Source organism: Perca flavescens, chromosome 7 (genome assembly GCF_004354835.1).
Source record: "Perca flavescens isolate YP-PL-M2 chromosome 7, PFLA_1.0, whole genome shotgun sequence".
Lineage (NCBI taxonomy): Eukaryota > Metazoa > Chordata > Actinopteri > Perciformes > Percidae > Perca > Perca flavescens.
The window spans coordinates 12,862,523-12,880,694 of record NC_041337.1 but is presented as its reverse complement, the minus strand read 5'-3'; the positions used below and the strand labels follow the sequence as shown (position 1 = coordinate 12,880,694).

Below are 18,172 nucleotides of genomic sequence, written 5' to 3'. Positions count from 1 at the left end.
AGTCTGAATCTTGGGACTTTGTATGAGCTGGTGTTCTGTCCAACGCAATGCTGGGATGGGTCCAGCTCCCTGTGACCACCTATACAAAAACGTAAATATGGAAGGTTCTGAATATTTATAGTAATTTCAGTCTCCTGAAAGGACACCTACCCTACCCCATTTCCCAATGAAGTGCAAAAACAGAAAATTAATTTTATCAAGCCACAACTTTATTTCCATCTTGGGTATAAATTGTATAAACGAGCTTAAATCAGCAACCTTACTTCAACCCTTTATTGCCAGGGTCCCATTACATTGTCAACTCCTGCAAAAGGAACAAAAAAAAGTTTGTTAAAGTATGTTTTAAGAGGTTTTTCCTACAATTTAAAGAATTTCTCTTTCTCTCTTCTCAGGACAGAAATGTTGGCTTCAGTAAATTCAGAAGAACGAAAGTCACTGTATTATTCATCACTGAAGAGTTTTACATACACATGCATCTACAGAGATCTGAGGAAACCATTTAAAATGGCCCATTGAACAGACTCCAAACCATTTTACTACCATTAATAGTTTTCAGTTTTTGAAAGCTTACCATAATAGCATTGACAATGTCGTTGTTGTTGTTTTTCAGGGCGCGTACAGCCTTCGCCCGCGACACGTTGGCTTGTGACATGACGAGCTCGATGTCCTTGACCTCAACTCCGGTCTCATCCACCTATTAAAAAAAATAAAATGGCAGTGAATTTTTATATCTCACACGTTAAAACAAACTGCATATTTGTCAGTGTCCATCTTCACTTGATTAAAACGGCATCTTACCTCCTCTTCTTCGCTCTCCTCCTGTACTGTTGGCGTCTGTGTGTTTTCCTGGATGTTTGATACAGCTTCTCCCTGTACCTTGAATTTTTCTGCGGCAGCCAGCTGGGCTTGCTGGGAAAGATCTTCGATCTAGGAAACAAGAGTAAAATAAGATAATACATTATTTTGCAGAACATTTTCAATTGAGTATTTTGTATCATTTTGATGATTCACACGTTAACATTACTTGGATCTTTTAATCAGTAGCCTGCTGCCTTATAACAAGTTAAGACTAGACAGGACAGTAAGACAAGTGTAATTACTAAACTTGATGACTAGTATAGTGGTTGGCTACATACCTTAGCTTCACCGAAGACGATGTATGTGTCTGATGCAGGGCTCTTGTAGACGTCTGGTTTGGTAATGACAAACAAGATGTTCTTTGACTTGCGAATAGTGACTCTGGTGACCCCCGTTACCTGCCTGAGACCAAGCTTCGACATTGCCTGCAAAAAATACAAGTCATTTTACAAATGTGGCCAATTTTGAAAGAAAGCAAATTACCTCTACCTTAACACTGTAAGATCATTACCTTTCGTGCTTTCTTTTCACTGCGGCTCTGTTTGGCTTTGCTGACTGGCTCCTCGTCTATTTCGGCAGCTGCTGCAAGCTGTAAGACACCGAATATTCATCCATAGGTTATGTCAACAATAAACGTAGGCTGAGGAATTAGGAGACTTTTAGGTTTTCAGCATTGTGCAAACACTTTCTCTTCTCAGGACAGAAAGGCTGGCTTCACTAGGCTCAGAAGAACGAAAGTCACTGTATAAATCATCACTGAAGAGTAAAGGACAAACCTCCCTTCAAAGGGTTTAGGTTCAAGTGTTTGTTTTGGTTCAGGCTGACTGTATTCAAGACCAGACTGAACTCTCACCTGAGCTTGCTGTGTCTGTGTCTGTGCAGAGTCCTGTTCCTCCAGCTCAGGGACTGAGTCATCACTGTCTGACTCTGTACCGGATCCTACAGAAACAGAAATCAAGTTAGTCACAACATGCAAACTATTACATACATGTATGCTTGCAAGTCATGAAAATATGTAGCATCAATCCTGGGGAATAAAAATAGGCAGGTTAAAAAGGATTCCAAATATAGTATGTTTTATTGTGACCCGTGATGAACATACACCCACCGAACATGTTGAAAACTTGTAAAGGTAAAACTGCGATAACCATTAACTTGATGTTGCAAAAGGGTCAGAGCTATTTAACTTCAAATCTTAACTAATGTGTACTCTAAAGTACATTGACAATACCCTCCTATCCAATGCCACATTGACCAGACCGCCACTAGACATCTTCACTGACTAAAACAATCCTATCATTGCACACATGAAACTGCACAACAATGCTGACCATATGCAACAAAACTGTTTCCAAAATTAGGAGCATCCATGTTAACTAGGTTGCATTTTTAAGAAAGCACAGTTTAAAATTAATGTATGCCTCACAACCATGGTTTAAGAGAGCAACATATCTAAGCCTCTGAGCAGTTCCCAGTTGTAACGCAGTGAGAGTTGAAAAAACAGATTACACAAAAGAAAGAAAGAAAATACCCTTGTCGTTCTTGATCACAGGCTCCACCTTGACTGGAGTTTTAGGAGGTGCGGGGACAGGTTTGGGTGTTGAGACGGATTCAGAAGGAGTTTTACCAATTACCTCAACCTCAGGTTTAACAGGGGCAGGTTTTGCAACTGCCTCAGCAAATGTGAGTTTTAGGGGAGCTGGGATAGGAACAGCAGGCTCAACTGGAGCAGGTTTTAAGGGAGCAGATGAAGGTTCAGCTAGTGGTTTGGAAGGCTTGACAACCACAGCTGGTGCCGCCTTAACCAATTCAGCCTCAATGACTGGCTTAGCACCCATCACAGGGGCTGGTTTGGTAACCTCAGCGGCCGCTGGTTTAGGTTCTGCAGCTGGCTTACGAGCCTCCACAGGAGCAGGTTTGGCCTCAGCAGCTGGCTTAGCAGCCTCCACAAGAACAGGTTTGGCCTCAGCAGCTGGCTCAGGAGAAGGTTTGCTTGGTGGGGCCTCCTTAACAGCCTCAATTTTGGCTGGGGCTGTTTTAGGAGTTTCAATGTGAGCTGGTTTAGCAGCCTCAACAGCTGCAGTTGAGGCTTCAGCAACAACTTTAGCACTTTCAACAGGGGCAGATTTAACCATTGCTGCTGCGACAACCTTTACAGGCACGGACGTGGGCTCAATATCCGGTTTGGATGTTACCTTCACCTCTACAGTGGGTACAGGTTGTGGCATTTTAATTGGCTTCTCAGGTGGGATAAGTGGAGGGAGATCATCATCAGCAGCTGCAATAACAGGAGCAGCTTTTGATTGAGCGGGCTTAACTTCAACTGATGCGGGAGGGCTAGAGGCAAGAGTATCTGAAAATGAAACGGGAGCTGCCACAGCAGGCTTTGAGGTAACTTTAAAAGCAACTGGGGCTGCAACAGGAGTTGAAGCAGCTGCTTGGAGTTTGTTTGGCTCAACTGGGGCAGATTTTGCTTCAACTACAGTTTGCTTAGGGCTAGCCTCTACATGGTTTTCATTTGCTGGTGTGACCTTGCACTCCAAAGGAGCAGGAGCAGGCACAAATGCCTCTCCTTTCATAGCTTTTCCTTGTTTGCCAGCCTTGACAACTTTTGGGGTGAAGCGGTTTGCCTCACTAGTGAGGCCAGGTGAGGTAGCTAAGGGAGATGGTACGGGTGAAAGCGGGGTAGTAGAAGAAGTAGATTTTGGTGAGGTGGGAGAAGAGGAAGAGGCAGACATGGAGGAACGTTTTCTTCTGCCAGGAACAGCCTTTGGGGCAGAGGAACCTTGCACATTCTTGGCATCTTTGCCTTTGGGCTTTGCAGGGCCAGAAGCTGCCTGAGGTTTCTGGGTGGAAGCTGGGGCAGGAGGTGTAGCTGAATAGAAAAATCACTTTTAAATCTTTTGGCAGGAGAAGAGGGAAATCTTACTCATGCGGATTAAATTATGACCAAACCAAGACACAATGTTCTTGCTAAGGGTTAGGAAAAAGACACCTGCCTAGCTTTAGTTTGATGCAAAACACTCAAAATGCAGACCATACTACTTCCACACAGAAAACCACATTCTAAATTTAGTGAGAATGCACTTAAAGACAAGGGAAAAATCATATTTGCATGAACATCACAAAATATCGCCCTTGCACATTAGTTAGTGCATAAATGCACCAGCTATCACTGAACTGGTGCTTTAAGGTAGAACTGACCTGACCACCTGGCTGACAAAAATTAGGCATTTCCTCTGAATTACGTCTAAATCAATATAAGAATGGATACAAATATCCACTCATGTTACCACCTGCAAATACATATGCCCAACCCACTTAAAAAGGTGCATTTAAATGATCGCGAAAAAGTGGGGAGAGGGGAGCGCCTGCTTTTCAGGATAAACCAACCTGACAGGTGGCGAGTTGAAAGAGGTGGGCCTCCACATTTGGAGGACTCCTTTGACTGAATGGCCTTGGAGAGAAGTCTAACAGCTTTCTTGTCAAGTTCTTCATTTTGAGTACCCACGGCGACATTATCACCAGGCAATACTTCGTCCTGAGCTGCGACCAGGCAAAGATTCTTTAAGTTTTCTACTTCAGTCTTCGGGGCATTAGTGGCCTTCACATCTTCCCAGTTTGCAATGACGTCTTCGTGAGCAGATGGTTTCGGATCATCAGGAATTTCTTCTAGCACTGCACTGGGCTTGCCTCCAGAGGCCTCCACTTCAACAGAAATCTGCTCTACCTCTTGGCTGTCCGATTCCTCAGCAGCAACAGACTCCTGACTTTGTACCTTCACAGACAAACCGGCTTCTTCATGAGTGGGTGGTCCTTCTGAGGAAACAATGAGAGTCTCAGCAGAAGGCACTGACTCTAGAGGAACTGGCGTGTCAGCTGAAGCACCGGCTGGGTCAGCAGTTGCCTCTTGCTGAGAGACAGGTGTTGCCGCCAACCCAGTCTCTTTAGTTTGCATGGTCATTTGACCAGCAGCTACACCATTTGCTTGATCACCAGACATCTGAATGCTAGCTTCTTCAGGGGAGACTATCTCTTGAGCTGGAACAGAGGTTTCTGGAGGATTCTCCAGTGGGATTGCCTTGCTCACAGGAATGGCCATCTCAGGAACAGCCATCTCAGTAGGAGCAGAAGAATTCAATACTCCTACAGCTGATTAAGGATTAAGGGAGATTAAGCAACAAGAGTAACAGGGGGAAGGGCAATCACAGTAGTTGTTTGGCGAGCAATTCTACTTAAACGCAAATTTTAAGAGCTTCATGACTACACCGTGAAGTGGAAAAGAAAAAGTGCTCCACACGTGAACAGAAAATACGTGTTTGTGAGAAGTTTAATGTTGCTCGGCTTGCGTTTTACCAAAGTAAAAGAAGGGAAAGTGTTTGGTGCACTACGTAAAAGAAAAAAATAACCCCATGTCCCAAACTCCATGCAGTGTCCGTATGTGAAATAAACACTAGAGGATCTATGCACAACTATGTATGAAAAGATATAAATCTATCGACTAACTAAAACCTTGAATTAGACAGTACAGTATGTGTACATAATTTTACTGCTTTGTGGCAAAATTTATGGATTCACATTGCAATCTATTTCAAAAGACCTTTTTTTCTAAATGAAAGTATTTGTCAGCATTAATAGAGTAGTGTGAGAAAATGCCAACAAACTCAATCCCTATGAAATAATGACCCAACACTTGCTCTTATTTTGAGTAGTGTTGGTACGGACTCATCTGTGGTTGACTCTGCATCAGTATTTGCCCCTACCTTTGTCATCAAAGAAACACATTGCAGGGCTCCAGACTAACTTGCCTTGGTTGCACTGGTACACCTAACTTTTTTTATGTAGGTGCACCCAAATTCTTCCTTGCGTCACCGTTAATGCTGAATGGCGATACACGATATATAGCTCTATTTTTTTTATTGGGCAATAACAGATGCCCGGATAGCTCAGTTGGTCTATATAGGAGGTTTGACTCCAACCTGCGGCTCTTTCCTGCATGTCATCCACCCCCTCTCTCTCCCCTTTCATGTCTTCAGCTTTCCTCTCAAAATAAAGGCCAAAATCTTAAAAACCAAAAACCACGAAAGACATAGGGAGTGCGATGGACTGAAGCGTATGCTACTCAAGAGTGACGTCTGACTCATTATGAATGGGTCCAGCACGGGTCGAATGCACTTTGGCAGGTCAGCGGTGTTACACACGTCTTGTGTAGGCTATGAAATGTCTGTATCGTCACTGCGCTGCATTTTTATAAACTATGATAATGTGGCCATGGGTCACATCTCTCGCCCAGGTCCAGCAGGCTCCGTCTCACACGCTATTACTCAACGAACTGAAGTTAGTTGCATTTAATAACTTCTAATGTGTTTTTCATCGTGGCGGCCGCAATAACAGAGGTACCAGTGGAAATACTGGTACCAATACAAGTTTCCCTCTCATACTTAATACACAACTATTAATAACAATTAAAACTGTAGACAAATGTCAGCAGTTTGGACCGGCGGCACTGTGTCTCTCCATGTTGCAAGGGAGGAGAGATCCAAACACAGGCACGGCTTTACAAAAGGAATGGGTCGCGTAACGCAACAGTTAACCATATCAATATAAACGACATTGCTTAGTTCATGGAGTGGCAGCAGCTGCGAGGACCTTAGGTGCACCGGTGCGACCTAGGAAAAATCTTAGTCGCACCCTTACAAATTTTGGTCGTACTCTATAGCCCTGCATTCATTGAAATTAGACATCTTTCCTTCTCAATCATCATCTGAACTGCTCTGGTCTTTTTTTTTTTTTTTTTTTTGCAATGGAGGTTGTTTTTTTTTTTTTATAAGGATAATGTGATGTTAAGTCCAAAATAAGGGAAAACAAGTTCCACTGCTGCAACTAATCCGTTGGTATAAAAGTCCCTGCCCCACCCCTGAGCAAGCACATCACCCACGTACAGATCCATTTCTGGAGGAAAACACTGGTTTACATATACTAGTGAAAAGTGACACAAAAAAGTATAAAAACCTGTGTAGTACACAATTGGAGAATTACGCAGAATAATAGTTATGAGCCACTGTTTAATACAAATGAAATGTTTATGCAACACGCGCCCTGACATAAACGCAACACATTCAGGATATGACAGTCTGGACTTCAGACAAATCCATTATTCACTTTAACCAGATATCTTCTCATTTTTGGTCAAAAGAGCACCATGTACGACATGCTAACTGACCAAAAGATCCATTATCATTACATTTACATGCCAGTATAACCAAACTTGAGAAAAGGACTTACAAGCAGTATTACCCTGAAAATATAGCTTGCGTTTCAATAAAAAAAAAAAAAAAAAAAAAATAGAAATAATTATCCTACAATAAGAGGTTACCGTCAGGCTAAAATAAACATGCAACACAAAATGATCTGTGCCAGACAACAAATCTACACAAAGTAGGTTTTCAAGGCATTTAGTGTGCACAGGGAAAACCACTCAACACCATGCATTGTGGGCTAAATCCAGTTGTCAGTGCAAGTCATCGCACACACCATTGTGAATTTGTGTAAATAAAAAGAGGGGGGTCCTGGATTACTCTTTTCAAACCAAGGCACGAAACATCACCACTGCAGATCCCGCAGTTGGTAAACTATGGTTACAAATGTCCTAACACAAGGCTGGGGACTGTCAAAACAACCATCACCTGTTACATCAACTCAATGTCCAGCCAGCTGAGACAACTCCCCAGAGCCAAATAATTGTCCAATCATCAATATTGTCCCTTTACTTAAATTGCCTTCCATAGATGGCCATTTGCTGAACAATTCACCAGTTGTTTGAGTTCCAGAAAGGAAAATCTTTCTACATTCCTTGAGTTCCAGGACCCCGTTTTTTAATATGCATTATTGCATGCACATTTACGATAAGGTAAAATATACGAACCGGTCTCCACTTGAGGCTGCTGCATCTCCTGCTCTGTGACAGGGACAGTTTCTGTAGCTTCACCAGGCATGGTTGCTGCGGAGGAAAAGGCAGTTTATTAGCTTAGGCTAAGTCTTAAAAACTAACGTTACTAGTGGTGTAAGACAAATTTAGGCAAGACGTGTGGTAATTAACGGCTCACGGACGTTAGCAGCGACTAGTTAGCCGATTCAGACACTTGCATTTGTTCACGTTTTAGCTAACGTAAGTTGAACAGGTGACGGAGCCCATGCTTTAGCCCAGTCTTTAACGTTACTCTCTTGTGAAGCAACATTTAGCTAACTGCTTCGGACAGCCTCAACGGGGGAAAGCTAAGAGCCACACCATCGCTTTTTACTCAAATTTAAAAAGTTGTCACACAGATCAACCTAACACCACTTGTCAGCTCACTGCGGCCCTGACTAGCTGCTAGTAAACTGGAAGTCATGTTCCCCCATTTTGAGCAGGTAATCGGTGGTACAACGGCACATATATCACTGAAGAGAGGGACAAAAGCGAACCAATATCTGTACCAGCTTGATGACACTACTTTACTTTAAGACATGAAACGTGTAATACAGACGGTAATAAGTGAAAAACGGCTGGATGATGTTAGATTTTCAACGGAGACACTCACCGACTCGGGACGTTATATCCAAGATGGCTGTGAGAGAGAAATTCTAACCTTAGTTTCACGGTAATATCCTGTTTAGAGCAGTCTTCTTCTTCCGGGTTGTTTAAAGGCACAATGAGTGATGTTACCATATCACGTTACAATTTTAAATATTTGTAACTAACTTTTGTATTTTCATGTTATGCTTGTATAACTGTTAGGTTAATAGAAAAAGCAGTATTTTACTCAAGTTAAGGAAAAATGTGAGTATTTGTAATTGTATTTGTTTTATTTTATGCTACCTTATACTTCTACAAATGTCTGTTAAAATAACTGTCACCTGTTACTAGATTTTTATTTTACTCAAGTACAATTTTGATTATTTGTACTTATTTTAATTTTATACCTACTTTAAACTTCTACTTTTACAAATGTCAGTCAAAATAACATCCAAACCAGCTGAGCCAACTTAACAATTGTCTGGCCATAGTTTGCTAATTTTGAATATATAAATGTTACTATCTTATTACTCCATTACATATCAAAGGGAAATATTATTTACTCCACTACATTTATCTGACAGCTATATTTTACTGATACAGATAAATACTTTACATACATATGATCAGCATATTAAATATGATAAATTGTAAAATGTTCATGTTTAAATTCAATATTAAAATCTCAAAAAAATGTAAGTTTACAAAAGCAGTTAAAATGATCTCGACAACAACTACCACAAGAATATATTGCTTATATATTAATTAATCTGTAATAATCAAATTATATATGGTTGTTTAATTTTGATGTGTAATAACATTTCCTTCTGATGTGTAATGGAATAAGAGTATTAGTATACAATTTCTCATATGTACTTAGAATAAATGTCAAATGAACTAACTTACTTAACTGTTTGCTATTCAAGATAAAAAATAAAAATATCTGCAAACATTCTTATGTTTTTATGAAAAGTAACAGGAATACAAGATTTAAAAAAAACTGAAATAGATTTATTTTCACAAATCACTGTACAATAGAAAAATGTTGGCAGAAAGCAGACAAACATACAATCCTACAGTAAGGACATCATTTACTTGTGTTTTGTTTATGAATGTATTATTACGGAGTTTCATAAGAGTGTAATAAAACTGATTTGGATGAAATTATTCAGTTTTTGATTTTATTTATTTGTTCACCAGAAAAAATGTCAATTCTTTACCACAACATGAAGCCCTCATAAGGGGACAGTTTGCATCATCACCCACATTAAGTAACAGGGAGCTATTAACAGTTACACTTCTGTAGCACTTCCTGATTGTTGATCCAGTTCAGAAGTCTTTCTGAAGATCTAAAAGAAAGGAACAAATATATATTACATGAAAGAACAAACTTCTGTGGCGCCCTGGTAGCTCACCTGGTTGAGTGTGCACCCCATATACTAAGGCCTGGGTTTGACTCTGTCCCCCAGCCCTTTGCTGTCTCTCTCTCCCTCCCTTTCCTGTCAAATATTTAGCTGTACTATATAAAAAGGCAAAAAAGCAACAAAATATATATAAAACCAACTTCTTAAAGGGGAACTATACAGTTATTTTAGCTTAATTTACCTTAACTAAACAGCTTCGGAGTCATTGGAATGGTTAGATGACTTTTTTCGGGTTGAGCACCTGTGAGCGGAAAAACCACCCAGCTAACTATAAGAACTAGGTAGCGATGGAGTTTTTCACACTATCGTCATGGCTGAGCTGGCAAAAAAAAAAGCAGAAAGCTAGGAAAGTATTGATGGAGGAACAGCGCAAGAGGAAATGGCAGACTGACCGAGGGAGGAGTCAGACACGAGTAAAGGGGGGGGAAGTCGCCAACGAGTTTTTACGACGGCGTTTCCAAATATCTATTCCGAAGCTGTAGGTGGAGCTCTATAGAGAAACCTGAGAGCAAAAAGTGAGAAAACAACGAAGAAATTGCCAAAACTGCATAGCACCCCTTTAAAGTCGCCTTCAGTTCATCTACTAAGAATAAAACTTACCACTTTTTTTGAGAAGTTCTCCTTTCCATGAGCGAGCCATCTTATCCAGAAACTGATCAAAGTATTTCACATATTTCGCCAGGCTTGTTCTTTTGTAATCTGTTAAAAGTAATCAGTTACTCAGATTATTCAGAATAAACTATAAATAATTTAATAAACTAAAGCTCCATGGGTTCTCATTGATAGTTAGCATATCTCATCGTGTAAAAAATAATCATTATTAATGATCAAAATTATAACAATGTCAATAATTCAGTTATTCCTATCCTACAATAGGATAGGCCCCACATTTCTTCAGTACCTGCTATATGTTTGAATTTATTTTGATATTGAGGAAAATAAATTGAGGTTCAGCGTGTCAAAGTTGATGTACCACATTTGCCTCATTTGAGCCAGGAAAAAAATGCTAGATTAACTTGTGGTTAACTTGGCCTGCTTATAACTTAAAAAGAAAAGAAAAGAAGGTACAGCTCATGTGTGTGATATACCATAAGCTTGAAATTCACATTTCAGAATCTCACCTCTGATTTTTCGTCTCTCTGCTGCGTCCTTCTCGTTTTCCTTCTCCTCTGACTTCTCTTCCTCGGTCCTGGGTCGATCCAGCTCCTCACAGATCTGACTACAAAAATGAAAAGTTATGACATTAGCTCTGTTGAATATCAAACGCTGCACACAACAGAGCACGAGACATTAAATTATCGCTTACCTGATTGTGGGCACAGCAAAAGGATCAAACGTTTCTAGTTCTTTGAGATCCATGGGAACAGAAATACGCCCTGGCCAGAGTTCAAAAGAGAGAAGTCACAGTGAGACTGTTGGTGGTGTATTTACCGCGCCATCTTGATTAAATCTCCTTAGGTCTATGCTCACCGGTTTTGGGATGGACACTGAAGGGGCTTTTCAGCAAATGGTTCACCCCTTTGCTGACGTTCACATCGAGCCGTGGGTAACAATACTGCAGCATGATTTCTTTCTCAAAGTACTGGCCCCTTTTGACAGTGCCCTGGAGAAGGAAAGATTATACCATCGTATCTGTTTATCATAAGCTCTCTTGCTGTAATATTTAAAAAATCAATTCTAGGTTAAACAACCGCCATTATGTAATACAAGCAGAATTACCAACCTGTTTCCTATTGGCTTGTTCCTTCACCAGTTTCCAACGGTTCTCAGGTTTCTTCTCGTTTTGGAAGTCCTGCTGTAATTCTTTTCTTACATGTTAAAGCTGGAGTTAAGGTCAAGGCCAGTTATTTTCACAAAGGTTTTAACCAAACCGAAAAAGAGACCACTCTCATATTTGAGAGAAAGAAAATACAGGGTTTTTTTTCTAAGCTCTACTGCATATTGTAAAAAAGGATATCTTCAGGCATGAGTGCCAGCACTTTGTCTACAGATTCCTTACGCCCCAGTATGTCCTGTTCCTGTAGTGCGTACCGAGGGAAGTATCGCTCCACCACCGCCAAAGACTCTCTGTTGAGATCACAGGCACAGACTTTTTAACAGCTGAAGCCGCAACATCCGTCAAAGGCAAAGACCTCTATAACAGTCGGTGCAATTAGACAAAAACATCTTAATTGAACAAACAGTTACAGCTCCATACTGAGCTTCACTAATAAAATACTGATTCTTACCTGATAAAAGGATGAATTGGATCTGAGAGCACAACTTTCTTCAGTGTCTCTTCGCCTCCCTATAAAACAACAGTGAATAGAACATTAAAAAAATTTAATTAAACTAATTGGTTTTATACAGATAGGACAAAAAAACAAAAACATATCCAGTTGATGGGAAAGAAAGGAATATTCTTGTGTTCCGTGTAGGGCTGCAACTAACGATGTTTTCATTATTGATTAATTTGACTATAATTTTAGCGTTAAATCGATCTATAGCTTGGTCTATAAAAGGTCACAAAATAGTGAAAAATGCCCGTTTTAATTTCTTACAGCCCAAGGTGATGTATTCATATACTGGTAGTTTTATACGACCAAACATCCAAAACCTCAAGATATTTACTATCATATTTTATGACAAAAAAAGCATCAGATCCTCACAATGGAAAAACTGGCACAAGGAAATTGGTTTTGCATTTTTGCTTACAAAATGACTACAAAGATTAATTATTAAAATAGGTGCTGATTCATTTTCTGTTGATTAACTTATCAATTCATCTTTGCAAATCTGCTTCAGTGAATAACTTCCTGCCACACTAACACTGTACTCATGCCCAATAATATCTGTTAAATATAACAGACCAAGAATAGTTGACTGATATAAATAATCAAACCTTTTGTTACCTCATAGCTTTGAAAGATTACAGTGCTTCTTACGTGTGTTAGACTATTGCTCTATGAAGCCTGCCCGGGTCTTAACTATACCGGAGATAAAATGGATGATTTATTGTTTGGGCACTATTTTACCTGAGAGAAACACACTGATACACACACAATGCTGAACACAACGCCCTGCTGCTAATAAATACATATGTTCTAATCATCTAATTAGGGTTGGGCATGGTTTGGATTTTTATGATTCTAATTCCAATTCCGATTCTTCCTTTCGATTCCAGTTCTTATCGATTCTCGATTCCGATTCTTTGAGGGGTGAAGTTGAAACGGGTCACATGCCTATTTTCACAAATAAGAGGAAAGTTTTATTTTGATTCAACGGTGGTTTGCAGTTTTACAGCTTTTTCAATGCAAAATAAAGCCACACTAGAGCTCCGTTTACTGTGCTGCACGGCTCTAACTAGGGTTGGGCATCGAGAACAGATTCCTACTTGGAATCGTTTCAAAAATTACGATTCCATCGGAATCGTTTCTTTATTGGAATCGTTTGGAGGATTTGGTTTCAAATCTGATCATTGGTTCCAAATTTAATATGCACAAGTTTTAGTTTCAGAAGCAGCCAGGCGCTTGTTGTGTTGCAGCCATGGAGCACAGTAAGCGGTGCTCTAGTGTGGCTTTATTTTACATTGATAAAGCCCTGTAAAACTGCAAACCACCACTGAATCAAAATAAAACTTTCCTCGTATTTGTGAAGTAAGCATGTGACCCGTTTCAACTCCACCACTCAAAGAATTGGAATCGAGAATCGATAAGAACCGAATCGAATTGGAATCAGAATCGTTCAAATCCAAACCATGCCCATCCCTAGCTGCAACACAACAAGCGCCTGGCTGCTACGGAAACCAAAACTTGCGCATATTAAATTTGGAACAGATGATCAAATTTGAAAACAAATCCTCCAAACGATTCCAGTAAAGCAACGATTCCAATGGAATCGTAATTTTTGAAATGATTCCGAGTAGGAATCGGTTCTCGATGCCCAATCCTACATCTAATAAAAGCGGTTACCTTAACCAGGCTGAGGTATTCTGCAACTGCAGAGCGTGCTGCTACAGAGAGCTTCCTGGCAGCTTCATCACACACCCAGCAATGCACTCCTCTTCTGCCAGAATAAACCCACAGCAGGTGTTGGAAACCAAAGTCCTCTAGAAGATCACATACATCGAAAATAAGTGTTTGATTCTAATTCTGCCAAAAATCAAAGATAACATGACAGAAAATCAATGACAAACAAACCTCGAAGAGCTCTATCCAGGATGTGAATGGCGATGGTCATCAGGGTCCAGCACTTGCAGCAAATGTCTGCAGCACTAAAATGAGAGTTTGTGTTATCTCAGAGATGCGACTGTCAAGATATTATGAATTAAACAAGATAAACCCCATAATCAGTTCACCTGCAACAGCTTCTGACATCATCATAATCTGTCATATCAATATCAAACACCAGCTCCTTCTCCAGGGCCTGGAAGGTCCCCGACTTCACTGTGTTGTGCTGATTGGGCTGTGGGTCAGAATCAGAATCGGTTTTAATGGCCAGATAATTGTAAACACATACAGGGAATTTGACTCTGGCTGTTTGTTGCTCTCACAGAAATATACATACGGCTAAAAACAATGACAACAAAGCTGAACAAAGTATACATAAACAATTGACAACTAAGGTTATGTACAAAGAGATTCAACTTTATCAATATAATGGCTGCAGTGACACTAAAAAGCAAGTGAAAAGCAAAAGTAGATGTATGCTGTCTCACCCTGTGACTGTATATGGCTCCAATGTCAATCTTGTAAGGGTTCATCTTCTGCATTTCCTTCTCCAGCTCGGTCTGTGTGCTGAAAGACTGGTAGCGGACATAGATGTCATCTTTGAGTGTGAAGGAGAACTCTCGGTTCTGAAAGTAGTTCTTCTGCACTGAGGTTGTAGATACAAAAATAACACATTAGTCCCCGACAGTGTTGTTGACTCTTTGACTATCAGGCATGGGAGGGAATAAAGGACACATTAACTGCTGCTAAATCGCAAATAACATTGGTTAACATAACTTGCTAGCATTGCTTTTTGCTGGCTTTCCCGGCCTGTAACGTTACTCACCTCCTCCATAGTTCAGCCAGCGATAATACTGGGAGAAGGGGAACAGGCGTCGGTAATACAGCGGTAATAAGTCCGGTAAACAGGCCGAGTCGTAATCTGAGGACGACATTAGTGACAATATAGTAACAGCTATGGTACCGTTGTAAAATTAGGTTAAATTGCCAGCAAGACGCTTGCTACAGACTGACAGTTCGGTGTGTTGAAGTGTAGCGCGGGAAAACTCTTACGCGGAGGAGAAAACCAATGAGACAAGGATGAGTCAATGACGTCAACGAAACGCGGAAATTGTTTTCCTAAGTAATCGATATTCCCCCAATATCCTTCTTTGTTAGATCCGCCCGCAAGAAAAAGTAAAGACAATTAGTTACGAAAGAGTTTAACTTGATTGCGGTGCCATATAATAGGCTACGTTAGTTGATGTTCTCAAAGCTTGTCCCCACCTTGTAATATTCGTCCTTCAACGGAAGTGTAGCCGGGCGAACAGAGGATCATGGGACGTGTAGTCATTTTACTCTGCTGCAAAAATGTGATCAACCAATGAAATAAATGCAACAAATAAAAACAAATACTAATAAGAAAATAAATGAATTAATAGCTTAAGCGAAAATAGATAAAATAATGCAATGTACGAAAGAAAAGTATTCTATAATCACTCCAGCAAAAAAACTATTATTGAATCCTGTTGAATGTGTTGTGATTTAATGACTTTGTTTATATTTTAATTTCTTTCTTACACCTTTAGAGGGCAGTACAGTTTCATGAGAAACTTTTACAGGGTTGCCACCCAGAGCCCCATTTCAGGGAACGCAATAGTAATTTTCATCATGGCAGAGCCTACTGAAACACTATGGACATTTATTTTCTGACAGAAAGACTGGAAACAGTCAAAATGAAAAATTAATGAAGATACACAGATACTCTCAGGAAAGAGGTGGAAAACAAAAAGGACACTTGCCCTGGTTTTAGAGATAGCCCGGGATGCAGGGTCGAGATGTGCTTGTGTTTTCATACAACTGTCCTCTTTTGTTTTGGATAGATTTCTCTAATGTCATTCTCTCTTTAGTCAGAGACACTTGTAGGTACATACAAGGACAACATTTGCTTTGACATTTGAAAAGGGCACTTTGAATTCAAGACAAAAAGGGGCAAGGGTGGTGCCCCTTTTTGTCCTACCCACTAGTTACATAGTGTAACACTGATTGCTTAATATTGATGGGTTTTTTTTTCACTGTTGTATTTTTAGCCAGTCTCAAACTCATCGGACTGAAGTGGCGCTGTTCACACTGAAGGTTAAGGGCTGTGCAGCGATAAGAGCTCTCGTCATTTATTGTACTTCTGATATTAAATAACAGTCGGCCATTGTACTGTGGCTGTATATTAAATATACAATTTTTTTTCATTTTGTCTCATCTCATCTCTTGACTTTTCCAATGTTGTCATTAAAATGTCTCTATAATTTCCTTCCATGCATCTGTCATTTTGTCTTTATTTCAAACAAAATGGAAATAAAAACCTTTTTAAATACAGTGCAGCTTCCATCGAATGTATTAAATCCTCCTGTTATATCATAAGTTAGTGACATCATGTGAATATGAAACTTTTAAGAAATGAAATCAATATTTTCACATATTTGACATGTAAATGCTGACAGTGAGTCTTACGTTCCACAGTTGCAATTAGCCAGCTGTGTTAGCATAATATGCTACAATATGTGAAATATCTGTGCACTTGATTAATGGTAATGAACTACTTTCTCCTTTGCAGCATCACTGAACTGTGCCACTTTCAAGAGCAATTAATAGACAAGCATGCCAATACATTTCCACTTGATGATTGCGCTTGTTTTTATGGTAATATTCTTAATATCCTGATTTACATAATGCAAAAGCTTTCAACCACATCTTACTTGAATTATGCAAATTATTTCACTGCAAGCCATAGGGGATGTGGTTAGACCTTTCTTAGAAATTATTTGAAATGGATTTGGGATTAACACTGTCTGTCTCTACCGACACTACCACTGTATGTATGCAAATTAATGCACATTACATAGAGTAGTAGACAAAACAGATACTTAATGCTTACGAACATCCACTGACACACACACACACACACACACACACACACACACACACACACACACACACACACACACACACAACTAAACTAAATGTCAGTGGGTTGAGTTAGATATAAGGTGAAACAAGGGGTGAAAATGTAACTTTCAGCTGTGTCTCTGATAAATCTAGGTCAGACATACATCAGGTGGCCATGGCATGTTGGCCAGCCCTGCAGGTCACTGTGTTAGCTGTAGGCCTATACAAGGAGTCGTAGTTTGGGGTTGATATAAAAGTCGCTGCATCCTCAGATGACCAAAGTGTGCCACAGTTTCAGAGTGTTGTCGCCTTTCATCAGGAAAACATTGGGGACACATAGGTTAGAAATTCTCTCGACCGCAGTCTGCAGTGATCACGTTACCAAACGTTGTGTTTGATGGTGCTAATGTCTAAACTCTATTTGTTCCATCATCAGGAACGTCCTTATGGTGTAAGATTATCCTTAAAGGAATAGTTTGACATGTTGGAAAATATGCATATTCAATTTGCATATTCAATTTCTTTCCAAGAGTGAGATGAAAAACTAACATAAAGACTATAAACAGCATAACTCACTCCAACAATCTAAAACATCCCAATTAGAACTTAAATTCACTAATTAACATGTAAGTTGTTTGTTTAATCTGTACATGATGTAACAAGTCTACAGCCATGCTAGCGACTGTGAGCATGACTCTTTGAGCTAAATGCATCAACATGCTTACATCTTTACAGGTTTAAAGGTCCCATGGCATGAAAATTTCACTTTATGAGGTTTTTAACATTAATATGCGTTCCCCCAACCTGTCTATGGTTCCCTAGTGGCTAGAAATGGTGATAGGTGTAAACCGAGCCCTGGGTATCCTGCTCTGCCTTTGAGAAAATGGAAGCTCAGATGGGCCGATCTGGAATCTTCTCCTTATGAGGTCATAAGGAGCAAGGTTACCTCCCCTTTCTCTGCTTTGCCCTCCCAGAGAATTTGGCCCACCCATGAGAGAGAGAGGCATCATGGCTTTCGAATGAGCAAAGTGGCAGTTGGTCAAGGCCACACCCCCACCCTCCACCTTGCACTCCCCCTGGGACTGGCTCTAGTGGCTGTAATTCTGCACCAAGGCTGAATTTCGGGAAAGAGACTTCAGATATAGTATTAGGGGACCACTAAGGTCTATATAAAAGCATCCAAACAGCACCATGTCATGGGACCT

The 18,172-nt window shown here is 40.1% G+C and overlaps 2 protein-coding genes and 2 non-coding genes across 8 annotated transcripts; all 4 read right to left on the bottom strand.

The window, feature by feature from the left end:
- Window positions 1-187: 187 nt before the first annotated feature.
- Window positions 188-8,546, bottom strand: naca (nascent polypeptide associated complex subunit alpha). Of its 5 annotated transcripts, XM_028581895.1 has the most exons (10): window positions 8,439-8,546; window positions 7,784-7,858; window positions 2,823-3,733; window positions 2,390-2,780; window positions 1,712-1,797; window positions 1,370-1,447; window positions 1,137-1,283; window positions 799-927; window positions 572-694; window positions 188-304 (listed from the first exon to the last, which is right to left on the bottom strand). In XM_028581895.1, exons 2-10 carry the CDS (start codon window positions 7,851-7,853, stop codon window positions 290-292), a joined length of 1,950 nt encoding a protein of 649 aa, XP_028437696.1. In that variant the 5' UTR covers window positions 7,854-7,858; window positions 8,439-8,546; the 3' UTR covers window positions 188-289. The 5 variants fall into 5 exon arrangements, with proteins under 5 accessions (XP_028437696.1, XP_028437695.1, XP_028437697.1 ...); XM_028581894.1 differs by having other exon boundaries at window positions 2,390-3,733; XM_028581896.1 differs by lacking the exons at window positions 2,390-2,780; window positions 2,823-3,733 and adding an exon at window positions 4,252-5,010 and having other exon boundaries at window positions 8,439-8,545.
- LOC114559476 (small nucleolar RNA SNORD59) lies at window positions 384-457 on the bottom strand. The gene has a single exon (XR_003693101.1). It is a non-coding gene; the product is annotated as a small nucleolar RNA SNORD59 (small nucleolar RNA).
- LOC114559477 (small nucleolar RNA SNORD59) lies at window positions 1,548-1,621 on the bottom strand. Its single transcript, XR_003693102.1, has one exon. It is a non-coding gene; the product is annotated as a small nucleolar RNA SNORD59 (small nucleolar RNA).
- Window positions 8,547-9,580: 1,034 nt separating the features above from the next.
- Window positions 9,581-15,115, bottom strand: prim1 (DNA primase subunit 1). The gene is made up of 13 exons (XM_028583437.1): window positions 14,872-15,115; window positions 14,534-14,691; window positions 14,174-14,280; window positions 14,016-14,089; window positions 13,788-13,924; window positions 12,066-12,124; window positions 11,795-11,904; window positions 11,561-11,652; window positions 11,308-11,440; window positions 11,144-11,213; window positions 10,959-11,056; window positions 10,438-10,536; window positions 9,581-9,762 (listed from the first exon to the last, which is right to left on the bottom strand). The coding sequence occupies exons 1-13, from the start codon at window positions 14,978-14,980 to the stop codon at window positions 9,743-9,745; spliced, it is 1,266 nt and encodes a 421-aa protein (XP_028439238.1). The 5' UTR covers window positions 14,981-15,115; the 3' UTR covers window positions 9,581-9,742.
- Between the last annotated feature and the right edge of the window lie 3,057 nt (window positions 15,116-18,172).

What these genes read in the sequence shown, in the direction of transcription:
- naca (XM_028581894.1), bottom strand. Translation starts at nt 7,853, where the DNA reads ATGCCTGGTGAAGCTACAGAAACTGTCCCTGTCACAGAGCAGGAGATG. An exon ending in GCAGCCTCAAGTGGAGACCG is followed by an intron (nt 3,734 to 7,783) that starts GTTCGTATATTT and finishes TTTTCTATTCAG; the next exon opens with CTACACCTCCTGCCCCAGCT. An exon ending in TCGTCTTCGGTGAAGCTAAG is followed by an intron (nt 928 to 1,136) that starts GTATGTAGCCAA and finishes CTTGTTTCCTAG; the next exon opens with ATCGAAGATCTTTCCCAGCA.
- prim1 (XM_028583437.1), bottom strand. Translation starts at nt 14,980, where the DNA reads ATGTCGTCCTCAGATTACGACTCGGCCTGTTTACCGGACTTATTACCG. An exon ending in CCTGGATAGAGCTCTTCGAG is followed by an intron (nt 13,925 to 14,015) that starts GTTTGTTTGTCA and finishes GTGATCTTCTAG; the next exon opens with AGGACTTTGGTTTCCAACAC. An exon ending in TTTGCTGTGCCCACAATCAG is followed by an intron (nt 11,057 to 11,143) that starts GTAAGCGATAAT and finishes TCATTTTTGTAG; the next exon opens with TCAGATCTGTGAGGAGCTGG.